Raw genomic sequence first — 14,564 nt, 5'->3', positions numbered from 1 at the left:
ATATGAGACAGTTCCCTGATGTGGATTGACGTTTACCTGGACCCGGGTTCATGAATGACTTAGCTTTAGGGAGATAAATTCATGAGAAATCACATTCCAACCACATTGTTGCTTTAGCAATGATACATAAGGGAATAAAGTGGTAGTTTGAGGAAGTATAGGATATGCAATGAGGCAGTGATTTCACAGCTCCCAGATAGATACAGTATGAAAACAGCTTGCTGTCTCTGGAACCATCTGTTTTAAAAAGGGGGGGCGGGAGGCAGGGATTCTTGCTGTAGTTCTTGTGAATATATTCAGGATGATTGGAGAAAACATCAAAATGCTGGACATTCTCATTGCCATGGGGCTAAAGTACAAATGAGTCATAAAAATACCGCAGCTAGAACATAGGCATTAATGCGGAGTTCAGGAAAACTCCAGTCTTCTCTTGTAAACACAGTAAAAACATCGTGAAGTTCAAGGCTAAGCAATTCAGTAATTTAATACTGGTTGTTCACTAGAAGAGCAGTGGCGAGGCATAAAGAAATATGCTCCCCAATATCAGTGCAGGAGTAAGGCCAGGAATCTGTAATGATATTACACTAAAGAAACAAAAAGAATAATTTAGTTTTCTTTGTTTGCACAACATTCAAAGGGCATTCTAAGACCTTGTTTAGAAGGGAGCGGCTGGAGTAAGTCAACTGATTATCTTGACAAAACAAAGGGCTTTGTTCATGGTTTGAGTGGAACTGAGGAACTGTAGAATGCAGGTGTACATCTGAGGTTACAGTTGTTGGGTAATTACCAGGCCTCTGGGACATTTCATGTCTTGTCAGAAGAGAGAGAGCAACAAGCAAGTGCCAGGTGGATTACAATTTTCCCCTAACTTGCTAGAATCTGTCCTATTGCTCCCTGAGCTAAGAGTTAAAACTCGCAGCACTATTTTCTTTATTGTCTCACTGGAAAAACAAAATGAACGTTAATAGGAGTTTATATACTTGGGGGGGGGGGGAACTAGGGTGAAGGAGACAAATGATGCCAAAGTTAAACAATCAATAATGGGAATGTTTACTTTCATCTTTATGTATCCCACAAATTGTTATAGCAGGGGCATGTTTTACACAAAGGTAGATCAAGTAAAAAAGTGATTGTGAATGATGATCTGCGGGTGTCCTTACAGGGGTAAAGGGGTTGGACTGTTTTCTGAAGGGAGGTTAACTTTTTCTGTGGTTGCAGAAGAGATATTTCTGACCACTTAGATATTTTTCCATCTGCAATCTCTGATTCTTAACAAGTTCAGTGGTCTCAAAATGGTCTGTGCTCCTCTGCTCACGTTTCCCTAGCTCAGAAAGGTCATGCAGGACAAGACCATAAAGTAGGAGCATCCTCTGATTTTACAACTGTTCAGGCAGGATCGGCTCCTGCAGAACTGACTCCTAAAAGCAGAGAGTGCAGAATGGAGAGTCTACAGTGGGACCATGCGTTATTCCCTGTGCACTGTGGAGTTCTATTTTGCAGTGCAGAGGAGATGCCAGAGGGCTTGGAGGTGGGGCAGATACAAACCAGGAGAGCAAATCTGCCACAGGCCTAAGGAAGTGCACTACTGCAGCTCTGAGCTGTGCTGCCACTCCCTGTGTAGGTGGGGGGAAGAATCTTCCACATTCCCTTTAACTCCCTCATGAAAAGCCTCTTTACTTGGGCTGCATGGGCGGGAGCACCAAGCCCAGAGAGTCGCTGGTGTTTAAACTGCCTTTATTTTCTCTCCTTCCCATTTCAGTTTGTCTTTCTGCAAACAAGAAAAGAAACTGAGGGGGAAGAAGGGAGCACAGCTGCAAACCAACAACCCTCCCAGTTGTGCCACTGCTGCCATCCTGCCAAGTGGCTCTCCATTTTACCGCACTGCTCACCCCGTCAGTACAGTAACCAACCCCACCTTGCCGTTTTTCATCTGTGACCTGTTCCCTCCCGGGGCTGCTTCCAGTGAGTACAACAACTCCCGTTCGTGGTCCTCCCACAGTCTAAATGAAGCAGCCCTGGCCCAGCTAACTCCTCATCCACCTGCAAGAGGTTAAGCGGGGACCAAGCCTCCGCATGGCCTTTCCATTCAAGATACACATCTGTTAGCAGGTTATGATTAACAAATGAGCCAGAGCGAGCACTGAGATTTCCAGGCACAGCTAACCCTGTACTGGAGTTTAGAATAAGTGCAGCTCAATTTGCAGAATACAGGCTGTCAGGGACAGCAAAATCCAGGGGATATGGATCATTCTGTGGCTATTCCTACAACTCTCCAGAACCATATTTTTTTTTTTTTTAAAGTAAAGCTTAATTACATGTCAAGCCTCCGGGCTGTGCCGACAGACTACACAATGCTAACTGAAGCACTAATGCCTTGTCGATCTGCAACTCTCCAGGCAATGGTGGTAAGGGAAGCATGGTTTTCTTTGCTTCCTATTGCTAGAGGAAAGGTACAAGCTTCTTTCCCCACCCCGCCCCCATCTTAATATTATAGGCTCCTTGGAACATGGCCCATTTGAAAAAGTGGGCCCTTGTAGGACATGAGGACCAAGGACTCACAACACCAAATGGAGCTCCTGGTACTATACCTCCAGGTACGAGGAAAAAAAACCTGAACAAACAGTGCCTGTGTCTTTTAAATGGCTGAGCACACTTCTGGTGCGGCATGAATAATTAGCATGGTGAGCCACTTCATGCTGTTACACAGCATACCATATGTTGAAATGGTGCCGAATGGTGTGGGCAGACTGAATGAATGGAGCACATGGCTTCACATGAGTGAACTGCAAAGGAAAATTTTGGGAGCAAAATCTTTCTCTTAGCATCAGGCAGATGGCAGAGGTGAAACTGACTGGCTCCATGCTGCGTGTATGATCAGTACTGATCTTTGGGTCAGCAAATATATCCACTTGAAAGCAAACAACACGTGTAGAACATTCTAAGTGGAGCATGGGCTGACGGGGGCATCTCGACCCTGTTGAAGGACATCATGCAGGGGGCTGAAGTGAATGATTGGTAAGAGAGAATGTGGGGTAATGTTCTGTTGGCACCACTCTTCAGTCTCCTCCTAACACATTAATTAGGTTAAAAATTAGTAGCCACACGCCCACTAGGCATGCTTTTAAGACATGTGACTCCTTTGAGGAAAAACAGTATAAAAATCAAGCAAATTAAATTACTGTTGGGGAATTCCTTAATTGATGCTTAAAGAAGCAAAGCTACTAGACAGAGTGGCCAAAACTCTGCTCCGTGGTCTCGAGTAGGACTGTGAGCCAGAATGGTTTCCAGGCAGCCAAGGCCTTGCCTCAAGGGAATCCGAGACAGATCCGAGGGCTGAGGAGACCAGACGTGGAGAGAAGTCGTCGTCCATAGAATTTTGTAACCACCTTCTCTGTTTGCCAAGCAGGAACTATGTGAGCCTAGCACAGGGCCTGTTTGTGTATGTTTGTGAAAGAGAGGCTCACTAAGAGGAATGTATAGCTCTTACTGTATAGTTCTTTAACGTCTAACATAGGAGTTATGTGCTTAATGTAAGCCTTTACCGCTTGGGTAATTCCTTCTCGAATAAACTGCCATGTATGCAAATTAATTACTCTGGACCTTTTGCACTGGTATGACAGTAATCTGCTCCACTGGGAGCCAATGAAGATCCATTCAGGGGTAGTAGCCCCCTGGTGCCAACACCATACACCCAACAAGAATCCTTGTCTAGTGCCCCTCAACCTGTTCCGACACTTCCATGCAAAAGCAAATGCTGTTGAAGTTACATGCCCCTTTTGGCAGCTGCACAAGTTGTGGGTCATGCTGGGCAGCCAAGGCTCAACGCGAGATTGGACTCTAAGGAACCCATGCCAGAGGAGAAAGACCTTCTACACCTATGGGTGACTCAGTCGAAATTTACAAATTAAGTCTTGGGGAGCACATTTATATCTACTCCAATAGAAAGTAATCATGTGAAGTTGGAGATGTGAAGACATTAAACTGGTAACTCTCGGGGGCGGGGGGGGGGTTGGGAGGGGAGGGAAGAGCACAAAGGGGAGGAAATATACCCTGGCTTTGCAGAGGGTCCTTTCAATGGGGCTCTTCCACTTCTAACTCCTCTGATCTGCCAATTCTGCACAAGTGGTTGAATTAGGGAGAAGGGAGTTTGCAGAAAAGGAGAAATCTCTACAAGTTCTACTCTTACACCCTATCCCCATTGGGTCTGATACCCCAGACTGGAGGGAGGACCAGAGTCCAGCTGTCAGACTGGGATTTTACCGGCTGTTCCTGTATGATTTTTGTATTACAGCCACGTGCCTGCCTGAGGTGAAAATACACTCGACCTCTTTAGTTACCTCTTTCTGAGACCTCTTGCATCTCCAGAGCTGCTCTCTGTAAGTGTGAGACATCCTCATCCAGAAGGAGCTACCTGAACACACACACTCCATCCTACTGTTTGATGTTTAGGACATTGACAGAAGGAGGCTTTATAAAGTGACCATCTAATTTATCGATGAACAGATGTGGGGCAGGAGAACTCACTAGTCACCTGGAATTAGGAAAAGGACAGAATGTGGGACATTCAGAAGTGCTCATTGCTAGTCTAACTCTGCTCGCACTGAAGTTGCTGGTGAAACTTCCATTGATTTCAATGGGAGCAGAGTTCGGCTGACGTGCAGCATTGTTGAAAGTCCCACCCAGAGTGTTGCTAAAGAGCAGACGTCACCAAGGGAAGGAACTGTCTAGGCCATGACGACAGAATGGCACGATCCCAAAACGCTACCGGAGGCTTTTGATGCAGCAACCGCAAAAGCCCCTCCAGGGCGATAAGGAGGGGGGGATGGGAATCTCCCCTTAGAGATGCAGACTGTTGGGGGCCTGATCCTACCCCACTGAAGTCACTGAGATTTTTCCCCACTGACTTCAGAAGGCTCAGGACCGCCAAACATTTTCCCTGTTCTCCGAGACAGCAAAGCTGGGCGGTAGGGCAACGGAAACCTTTCCAGATTCCAGGTGGGGCTCAGCAGCTGCCCTTCCAGCTGAGACTGCCTGGGAGACTAAACGAATCTCTGTCTACCCTCTGGCCAGCTTGGGTTCAATGGTCTCCTAGGGGACCCTGCCCACTTCTGGGGCTACTCCAGCCAGCCACAAACCCACTGACACAGCCGGGATCACAGGCTATTTGCACTGCTGAAGCCACAGCCAAGGTTGTTCCAATAAGCCGGCAGGAGTTTGGGTACGTATTGGGCCCCAAAGCCTAAACCAAAGGAGAATGAAGTAAAGTAACAGCACTGGCTTTAAGTTTAAGCAAAGCAAAGAGCTAGGCTGTGAAGTCCTCTCCCTATGCAGCCCTTTCCAGCAACACTCAACAACTGGCCACCAGACTTCCCCCTCTACTTTCCACCCCGCCCCCACGACCTCACACATGCAGGTGCTAAGATCGGAAGCGAACGCAAATGCATTACCCAGTCCCTCCCTCGCCAGCACCTTGGGTCGCTAGTGAGTCTACCCTTTCCGCAGCTCCCCTAACTATAAAATGAAGCCTTATTTATGGATTCACAGTTTGCTAACAGAAAGTAGGACAATAAGCCGGGTCATTTCAACGTCTAGCCATAAAAATCCAGATGGCGAGGGGGAAGGAGGCAGTTCCTATCATCCCTACTCACAAGTTAAGCTTAGTAACTTAGGCCTTGACCTTGCAGGCAGGCCTCCTGCTGCCAACGGAGCAGCAAGCTGGAAGCCTTCAGGAGCTTTAAAACCACTCTCACCATTCAGACTCTTGTATGAGTATAAAGGAACTAGGAATTTGAGATGGGAAGATGCTTTCCTTTCTTTTCAAGTACTGCGCTCCTGAGAATCCCCAGCTGCCTTTCACGTAGCAAGCACTAAACCCTGGAGATGTGCAACCCGAATCGCTGCTTTGAACGATAGCACGAGCGACACAACGCCTTACAAATGACAGTGACATGCTCTCCGAAAGCATATGGTTTGGGTAACATATTCAAAAGCAATTAAATATTTGAGATAATCAGCAGTAGGTGAAATGGCTCTGTGGTTATGCTGGAAAGGTGAACTCGGGATCATCCAAGAGCTTCTTACCCCAGCCTCCCAATCCCATGCTGCACCTTGACAAAATCTTTGCGAAGCAGCATAATCTAGTGGACAGAGCACCATACTGGGATTCAGGACAGCTGGATTCTATTCCGAATGCAGACACTAGTATGATCTAGGGCAAATCACTTGACCTCTGTGTGTCTCCGTTTCCCCTCCTACCTTTGTCTATTTTGTGACTTTAGACTGAAAGCTGTTCTGTATAGTCTGTCTCTTATTATGTCTCCACATAGTACCTTTGCACAGAAGCCACAAGCAAGATCAGGATTCCATTATGTGCAACAGTAACACAACTAATCAATAAGATCTGTGGGAAGAAATATTTGTATCCAGATGAATAAAAATGACCCAGTTGGGTACTAAGCCACACAAGTGTGTGATTTTTAAATTTTAGTCTCTGCTTCTGGGTGGGGTTTTCAAAAATGCTGCAGTCACTTAGGAGCACAAGTCCCACTGAAAATCAATGGTATTTGTGCTCCTAAGCGAGTGAGGCACCTTTGAAAACCTCATCCTCCATAAATAACAAATAGAAAAATAAGTTGTAGGACCAAAGGAATGTCAATAGGACAAGGGTACTTAACCATTTCCAAGTCACCCGCCAACTTTTTTTTTTATTTGCGCCACTCCACCCTTTACAAAATGAATAGGGCCCTTTGTTTTCTGTTTTTATTTTATTTAATTTTATCTGGGAATTTATCAGTGTTTATTACTATTACAACAAAAACGGTCAAAAATCAGTGGAAAAAAGCTATTAATTCTTCTGGGCAAATATGGGGGTTTATTTTGGTGGACAGAAGGACTGGGGGGAAAAGTATTCAGTAGATTAATGCTTTGATGAATGGAATTCAATGTGGTTTGCTGCAGAACTAAAAACACAATGCCACCTCTGAGTTTAAGAAAACAATATATCTCTAATCCCCAAATAAAACTTTTCATTTGAATAAGCAGTTTACCATTGTAGACTTAGAACTATTAGCCTATTAATATTTACATTTAATAATTGGGCCACACCGTTTGCAGTGCATGCACTCAACTTCATCCTTTTCTCCTGTTATTTTTTTTTTTAAACTTTTGAGTACTTCCTTGTGTTCTGAAACGTACTGTGATACAGATTTTTGTTGTCTTCCCATTTTAGCGTGTCAGATCTTTAAACCATTATCTGCTAACAGCTTCAAATGTCTACATGCTGGGCATGAGATTCATCAGTACGTTCAGATGCACACGCACTTCAGAGTTTGCATGCGTGCCTGTTTGTTTATTGTGAGCATCTTCTAGAATAATACATAGCTTTACTTCAACAGGCAACTTTGCATACACACACAGACTAATGTATTATTGTATAATATTATTTATATGTTTTATTAGGAAAATACAATACATTGTATGATTTTATATATATCTCTATATATAGATATATAAAAAAATCATACTATGTATTATATTTTCCTAATAAAACAAATTATTTTTTATATATTTGAATGATACAAAGTAGGGTGAAAAATCAGGAAAAAACGAATAATACTTTTTGTATAACCTGGGATTTTTTCAGTAAAAATCAGTTTAAACTGAAATCTAAGGGGCTTAAAAATGGGTCATTCCAATGTCCTGGTGAATCTCACAAAGGGAATTCTACTTTGAATAAAACCAGTCCTTAGTTAGACAACAGGATCAGTGTATAGGCTAGGAAACCTTTTAAAAGCACGTATCTAAATATCCACAAAGTTTTCAGAGAACTATTTTTCCATTTCAGCATTGAAGAGCGCTAAGGGGTATTGTGGTCCCGTGCACCAGGTTGCAACGCCACTCACTCAAATTTGGCCCAGACGCCCTACTATCATGATGGATGGGCAGCGGGGCCAAATTCAAGTGGCATCATGACCCCGTGTGACAGGTCCCAAGCCCACTCATTCAAATTTGACAAGACAGAGAGGAGGCCGGGCCAAATTAGAGCGAATGGGATTGCAACCCTGTGAATGAGAAGGCTGGTCACATCCCCCTAGAAGGTTTGATGGGGGATGTTCCCTCCCCACCCCAGGTTGAGAACCACTACAATAGAGGATCAGATCCAACAGCCAACTAGTCCAGTATCCTGTCACAAACATGGCCCTGAACCAGATGCTTCAAAGGAAGGTGTAAGACATCCAGAGTAGACAAATAAGGAATAACCTGTCCCACAGGGGAAGTTACTTCTTCACCCCAGCTCCCACACCCTTAGTGGTTGGCTAATGCCCTACAGAATGAAGGTTTCTATCACTTAAATCTTTGCATCCCATTAAAGCGGGGAAGCTTTCACTATCCGTATTGTTCCAGTTGTACTGAACACGAGTCAGCGAATGGGAAATGATGATGAATGTCAACAACACTCTCAGGCTGTGTCTACGCTACAAGCTAAGGGTGTGATTCACCTACTTGTGCTAGCCTGAGTATAAATAGCAGCACAGCCATAATAGAATGGGTAGCAGTAGCAGAGGCACACACACCCCAATTTCAGGAGGGCTTGTGCTTGACACGGCTCAGTCATGGCTCCATGGCTGCTACCCGAGCTACTGCGGATAGGCTGCTATTTATCCTCGCAGTACCTCAATCAGAGCTAGTGTAAGTATGAATACATGAGCAGGGGAATCACATCTCTATCTCGCAGGGGAGAAGTGGACCTGGATTGGGTGGGAAGTGTTGGTTTGGGTTGTTTGTTTTTTAAACCCGTTTAATATGCTGTTTTCAGTAAAAATTACAGCCAAGGAATCCAGCTCTTTGGAACACACTGGAATGAGAAAGATATAAAGCAGCTCCAAGCAAACTGGGATGTTACTGTTGGAGAAATGAGTTTTACAAAGCGTCTGTAACGCCTTCCATAAAAAATAAATAAAATCAACTCACCCTTGTGGGCACATGGGAGGGGAGGGGTTGAGAACCCGCAGTTTGTACACACAGGCTCTGCCAGTTCACACAGAATGGGGAGGCGGGGGAAGATACCTTGTTCCAGAGTTGAAAGGACAGGGACAGACTGTGGCACAAATTCTTCTGAGAACCCTGTGGGATGGGGCGCCTACCCCACACAAGCATAAAAGGGTTAACCATGCCCTGCCCCAGAAGGAGCAATGGTGGTGAGTCCTTGTGTGAAGCATAGCCGATCAGGGAAGAGTTGTAGGGAGCAACCAATCCAGTCCCACCAGGCTCAGATAAAAGGGAGCTGCAAGGCAAAATGGGGTCAGTTTCTCTCATGGAGCCCAGGAGGGGAGGGATAGCTCAGTGGTTTGAGCATTGGCCTGCTAAACCCAGGGTTGTGAGTTCAATCCTTGAGGGGGCCATTTGGGATCTGGGGCAAAAACTGGGGATTGGTCCTGCTTTGAGCAGGAGGTTGGACTAGATGACCTCCTGAGGTCCCTTCCAACCCTGGTATTCTATGATTCTCTGGTACTCTATGATAAGGACTGTGTCCCTGAAGGGCTGAGAGAACTAAGCACCTTGGACAGAGCAGCTGCTGGCAGGAACCAGGGAAGCAAGAGGGAGCTGAGCGCTTGAGATAAGGGCGAAGAAGGTGCTGGGGCTATGAGGAAGTGGCCCAGGGAAATACAGCAGTATTGACAGAGAGCACAGAAGAACAGCAGGAGACTGCTAGTTACAGGGTCCCTACTATGCGCCACTGGGGAAGTGGCTGGACTGTTGGACAGCAAAACACAGATGATGACCTAGCAGGAGTCGCAAATAAGTCACTGACATTCTGGGAGTTGAGAGGAGCCGTAGGCGGGAACGCACAGAGTGCTGGCATGCAGACCATTGACATGGGCGTCAGCCTCAAGCTAATCCCCAGCTTGATCAGGAGGAGGCAGCTGTCTGGCAATGAAGGCTATACCCCATGCTACAGGGTTCTCAGAAGAAACCCTCTTGTTCCCCACCTATCTAAAGAAACTCTGCTATCAGCAACTGTGCTAAAAATAGGCTTACTCCCACTAATATCAATGACCAAGCTTCCATTGATACCACAAGGAGCAGAATCAGCCCCTGGGGCTCCTCCTAGCAAGATGTCAACCCCTACACTAATGAAACCTTGGACTCTGGGGAACACAGTAAAGTCTGAAAGGCAGGGGAGAGCACTGTAACTAACAGCCCTCCCTTGCTAAACGCTAAGAGAAAGCGAGCCACATTTACACAAAGTAGGAAACTTCTGCACCAGATCGTCTATGCCCATATTGACGCCTCTACCTTTGTGCAATGCTTGTATACATCATGGTTTCCAGTACCAAACCCACCTTATTCAGCACCCTAATTCTCTACAATTAAGCATGATTAACCATCAGCTCCATTCATTGTTGAGTCACAAAGAATTCATACAAGAGTTTTCACATGAAGAATCAAATAAACATGTTCCCCACCACTGCAGCTGGTGTTTGAAGTATGCAAAAAAAAAAAAAAAAATCCATGTACCTGGCTTGCTTCCCTCGCTCTGATGGCCTAGCTGTCCTTTGGTGTTCAAGCCACAGGTGTAAACTTCTCCATTCTCCAGTAAGAAAACAGAATGGTTTCCTCCACAAGCCACCTCCTTGATGTTTCGGTCGTGAATGAACCCATATACCTGTGGCTCAGGGATGATTGCTTGGAGATTGCTACCTATCCCAGGCTGGCCAAAAGACCAACATCCCCAACATAACATTTTCTCTCCCTTCAGCAAGTCATGTAGCTTTTTCCTTCCTGGGGAAGAAGAGAAATGAAAAGTGATGAGCAAGTGATGCAACCACAGCCTGTTCTGAGAAGGAAGCGGAACCAATAGAAAAATACTTCCTGTCTAATCACGTCATGTCTGTGTATTCGCTACATGGATTCACCTTTAATCATTACCAGTAAATAGGGCATTAGACAGTAGAATTAGGACACCTGGGCTCCATTCCCCACTCTGCTATAGATTCAGTGTGTCACACCTACTGTGCGTTATTTAGCTGCCCTGGCAATGTATAAGATGGGGATATGGTGCTTACTTTTTAAAATGTTTTGAGATCTAGCAGAGAAAAGCACTAGACGAGAGTGCTAAGTATTGTTATTTAGACAAAAATATTCTTCCTCTGACCCTTAAAAGCCCACTACAATGTTCTAAACTAATGGCTCAAAACACAGCAATTTGTAACGGCACTAGTGCAATGTTTTGGGCAATTACAATAGAACACCTTTTTAAAAGGATGACATCTGCAAAGAAGTTATTTAAACAGGTCCTGATTAGATTGATCTCAATTATTTTCAGGGTACTGGCCAAGTGCAATACCACAATATACTACTAGCTGAGAAATCCAGGTAGAGAAGGAATTTGCACTACTGAGCATAACCAAAATATGTTCGTGTGTGCACGTCCTCCCACCCACCCCAAGGCCATGAAGTGTCCAGGAGAAAGGGTGCACGGCCTACAATTCCCACAGAGCATCACAACAACAGTTTAGCGTTTCACAGAGCTGTACAAACAAGATACTGATGTTAAAGTGACTTGCTCAAACCCACATACAAGAACTCCTGGCTCCCCATCCTCTGTTGGGTCCACTAAACCACCTAACAGCCAGCACCTTCAGAGAGAACAATAATATGGGACAAAGAAACAAAGAGAGACAAAAGAGGAAGGAAAGAAGAAAACAAGCCGTCAGTCAGTACTTGACAATGCCATAAGCCAAGCTCACTCCTTGTTTATACCTGGCAGCAGTGAAAGAAACCACCTCTCATTCCAGAAGAAGCAACTGTGAAATTTTTAGTAAATTCTCCCAGCAGGCTGAATCTCATAGTATTTGGGTCATTTGTTACAACATGTTGCACTAAAAATAAAACTCCACCCAAAGCCTCAGAGAACTCCTTTGTCTGCTCTAAGAATACAACAGGACTGATTCAACGTTACTATTTTGGGGGAAGGAGGAAAGGGGAGAAGAGAAGGAAATAGCCCTGGGGATCCTTGAGGGGGCAATTTAGGGATCTGGGGCAAAAACTGGGAATTGGCCCTGCTTTGAGCAGGGGGTTGGACTAGATGACCTCCTGAGGTCCCTTCCAACCCTGAAATTCTATGATAGCTATTTAGGCCCTAAACATTTGAATAATCATCTCTCACCCTATATCTTGGTTGAGGTCAGCTGAGGTGGACCAGCTCTCAATTCCACTAAGGCAGGACTGAGAAGGCTGGAGCTTTCTCTTGGAATGGGTATGAGGGAGTCCCTTGCTGGGTTGCTTTAGAACATGCTGCAAATCCCATTTGTCTTTTTTTTTTTAAACTTTTTTTTTTAAACTTTCAGGGCTGTTCCCGCCCAACCATCCCCTCACCCTGCCCCCATGGTATAGACTAAATCCTCTGCAGCAGTGGGGAACCGATCCTTTTGATAGGTGAAAGTCTCCTGTCAGGATTCCTCCTATGCCAGCTGACAGGGCTCTGTCCAACTGTGCAAATTGGTTCTTGCATGTATTTTGGTTTTTAATTATACAGGACATGGATGCCTGGTGAAAGACAATTTGCACAGTAACAGACACTAAAATAAATCCCAGCTGATACTCACCATGCAGTGATAGTTACCTGTACCACAGTATTTCCCTAAGAAGAAGCAATACTGCAGCACGGTAAAAGTGGCGTGCGGGGGTTTTGGATGGTTTGTTTTTCAAATGACATCTACTTGTGTTAAACTTACATTCCCTCTCCAAGAAGCCCATCATCCAACCTCTGGGTAGCAACACAGCCAGCGCGATCCAGAGTGAGGCTGCAGCTTCAACGTTCGCTCTGGGACATGACTCTCTTCCCAGCATGCAGACTGCTCAACAGCTATCCACAAAACAGCAGCCCTACATGTCCAAGTCCAAAATCTCCGATAGTGAAAACAGGTGCTGCTCCACTGACTGCAAGAGTCGCACCAACATTACATCTGGTCTTCAGCATTTGTTTATACCGGTAAGCTACATTGATTTCTTACAATATATTAGCTATTATATTAATTTTCTGGGTGTGTGTGTGTGTACAGGAGCTGGATACACACACCCCTCCCCAAGAGTTGCTAGGCTGTGGTTTGGGGAGAGCTGGCTATCTTGTTTCCAGCTGCTAAAGTTAAAAATACATTGAACAATTATTTCTCCTAATTTAATTTTCCATGTAAGCAATTGCAGTACTTGCCACAGGGATGGTAAGTGACTGACAATTGGAGGGAATGTGGCCCCTAAGACCATCTCTTAAGATGGGATCCATGCAATGAAAAAGTTTGGAAACCCCTGTAATATAAATACAAACTTGGGTCCAGATTATCAAAGTACCTCAGACCCCATTTAGCCCCACAAATTAAGTGGTCAGATCTGCAAGTGCTGAAGAACCAGCAGCTCCTACTGAAAACAATGGGAGATGCTGTGTGCTGAACTCTTTTGAAAGCATGGTGGTATAAGTGACCATGAACTTGAGTTTTCTAAACAGTTTTTAGGAAGATCTGTTTCACCATCTCCATAACTGCAAAGGGCGCCATTGTGTCTCTCAGGCTTTTTTACTGACACTTCCCAGGAAGTGCTATATTTGCAGGAAGCAGAACAAGACACAAATGCAGTACCTAATTTGAAAGAATGACAAATCAGAAGATTTTCCAAACTTCCTCTAAGTCCCCATCTGTTACTGCTTTATTTCTAAGATGTTGTGCATTTTAAACTTTAAGTTAAAATTCTTTGTTTTTTATAAATGCATCATGCAAGAATGCTGCAAGTTTTGTGTGTCATATGTTCAAATGGGTGCAGTGTTTCCTGTATACTTATCCACGAGACTCAAAATGGAAGCTTCCTGGTCCACTGCCAATTCTATTTAAGGCTTTTACTCTTCCTTGCCATTAATGTAGTAAGTGGAAGCTTCATGTTATTTTGGGAGTTGGATTCTGAAAGCTCTATTAAAAAACTTTGGCCTTGTCTACACAACACAGTTTTGTCGACAAAGTCACCTTGTGTCGACAAAACAATGGCGGTGAACGCACCAAAATGCTCCTCTCACAGATGTAACTCCCCTACTACGCCGACATAATAAAACCACCTCAACGAGCAGCTCAGAGCTTTTTGCGACGCAATTAGAGTGATGCAGTGCCAGCGTAGACCTGCGGTTGGTTATGCCGCCCTAATTGAACATAATGAGTTGTCCCACCAGGGCCACCCTAGGATTTAAGAGGCCCTACGCAGTATTATTAAACTGGTGCCCCTATGTCAGAGCGGGGCAGCAAAGGATACCGAGACACCCGGCTCGCCTCATGGCGGCGAGAGTTACAGTTCCTCACAGAGACCCCCGTACCCTCTCCTTCACGCAGAATGCGCAGCACTGGCGCATTCGGCTCTGTGAATACAGCCCCGACCTAAGGACACTGCAATGTGCGGGAGCCAACCTGCTCTTACCTGTTGTTATGGGCAGCAGGGTGGATAAAAATCAATGCTTTTTTTTTTTTAAAATTGGATTTTTTTTTATTTACATCGGATTTTTTTGATAAAATGCTTTTTGAGGAAAA

The 14,564-nt window shown here is 44.9% G+C and overlaps 1 protein-coding gene across 6 annotated transcripts in view; it reads right to left on the bottom strand.

Annotated features, from left to right (window-relative positions):
• Positions 1 to 14,564, bottom strand: part of HERC3 (HECT and RLD domain containing E3 ubiquitin protein ligase 3) — a 122,638-nt gene that overhangs the window by 94,219 nt on the left and 13,855 nt on the right. For all 6 annotated transcript variants that reach the window (XR_005292583.2, XM_038399716.2, XM_038399714.2 and 3 more), the window contains exon 2: positions 10,519 to 10,782. Coding sequence is in view for 5 of the 6 variants with exons in the window: in XM_038399716.2 (XP_038255644.1) it covers positions 10,519 to 10,744 (226 nt within the window). In the remaining variant the exon portion in view is untranslated. The remainder of the gene's footprint in view (positions 1 to 10,518; positions 10,783 to 14,564) is intronic.

This window comes from Dermochelys coriacea, chromosome 4 (assembly GCF_009764565.3).
Source record: "Dermochelys coriacea isolate rDerCor1 chromosome 4, rDerCor1.pri.v4, whole genome shotgun sequence".
Classification (NCBI taxonomy): Eukaryota; Metazoa; Chordata; order Testudines; family Dermochelyidae; genus Dermochelys; species Dermochelys coriacea.
Note: the sequence above shows the minus strand (reverse complement) of the source record. Positions and strands in the feature narration are given on the sequence as shown.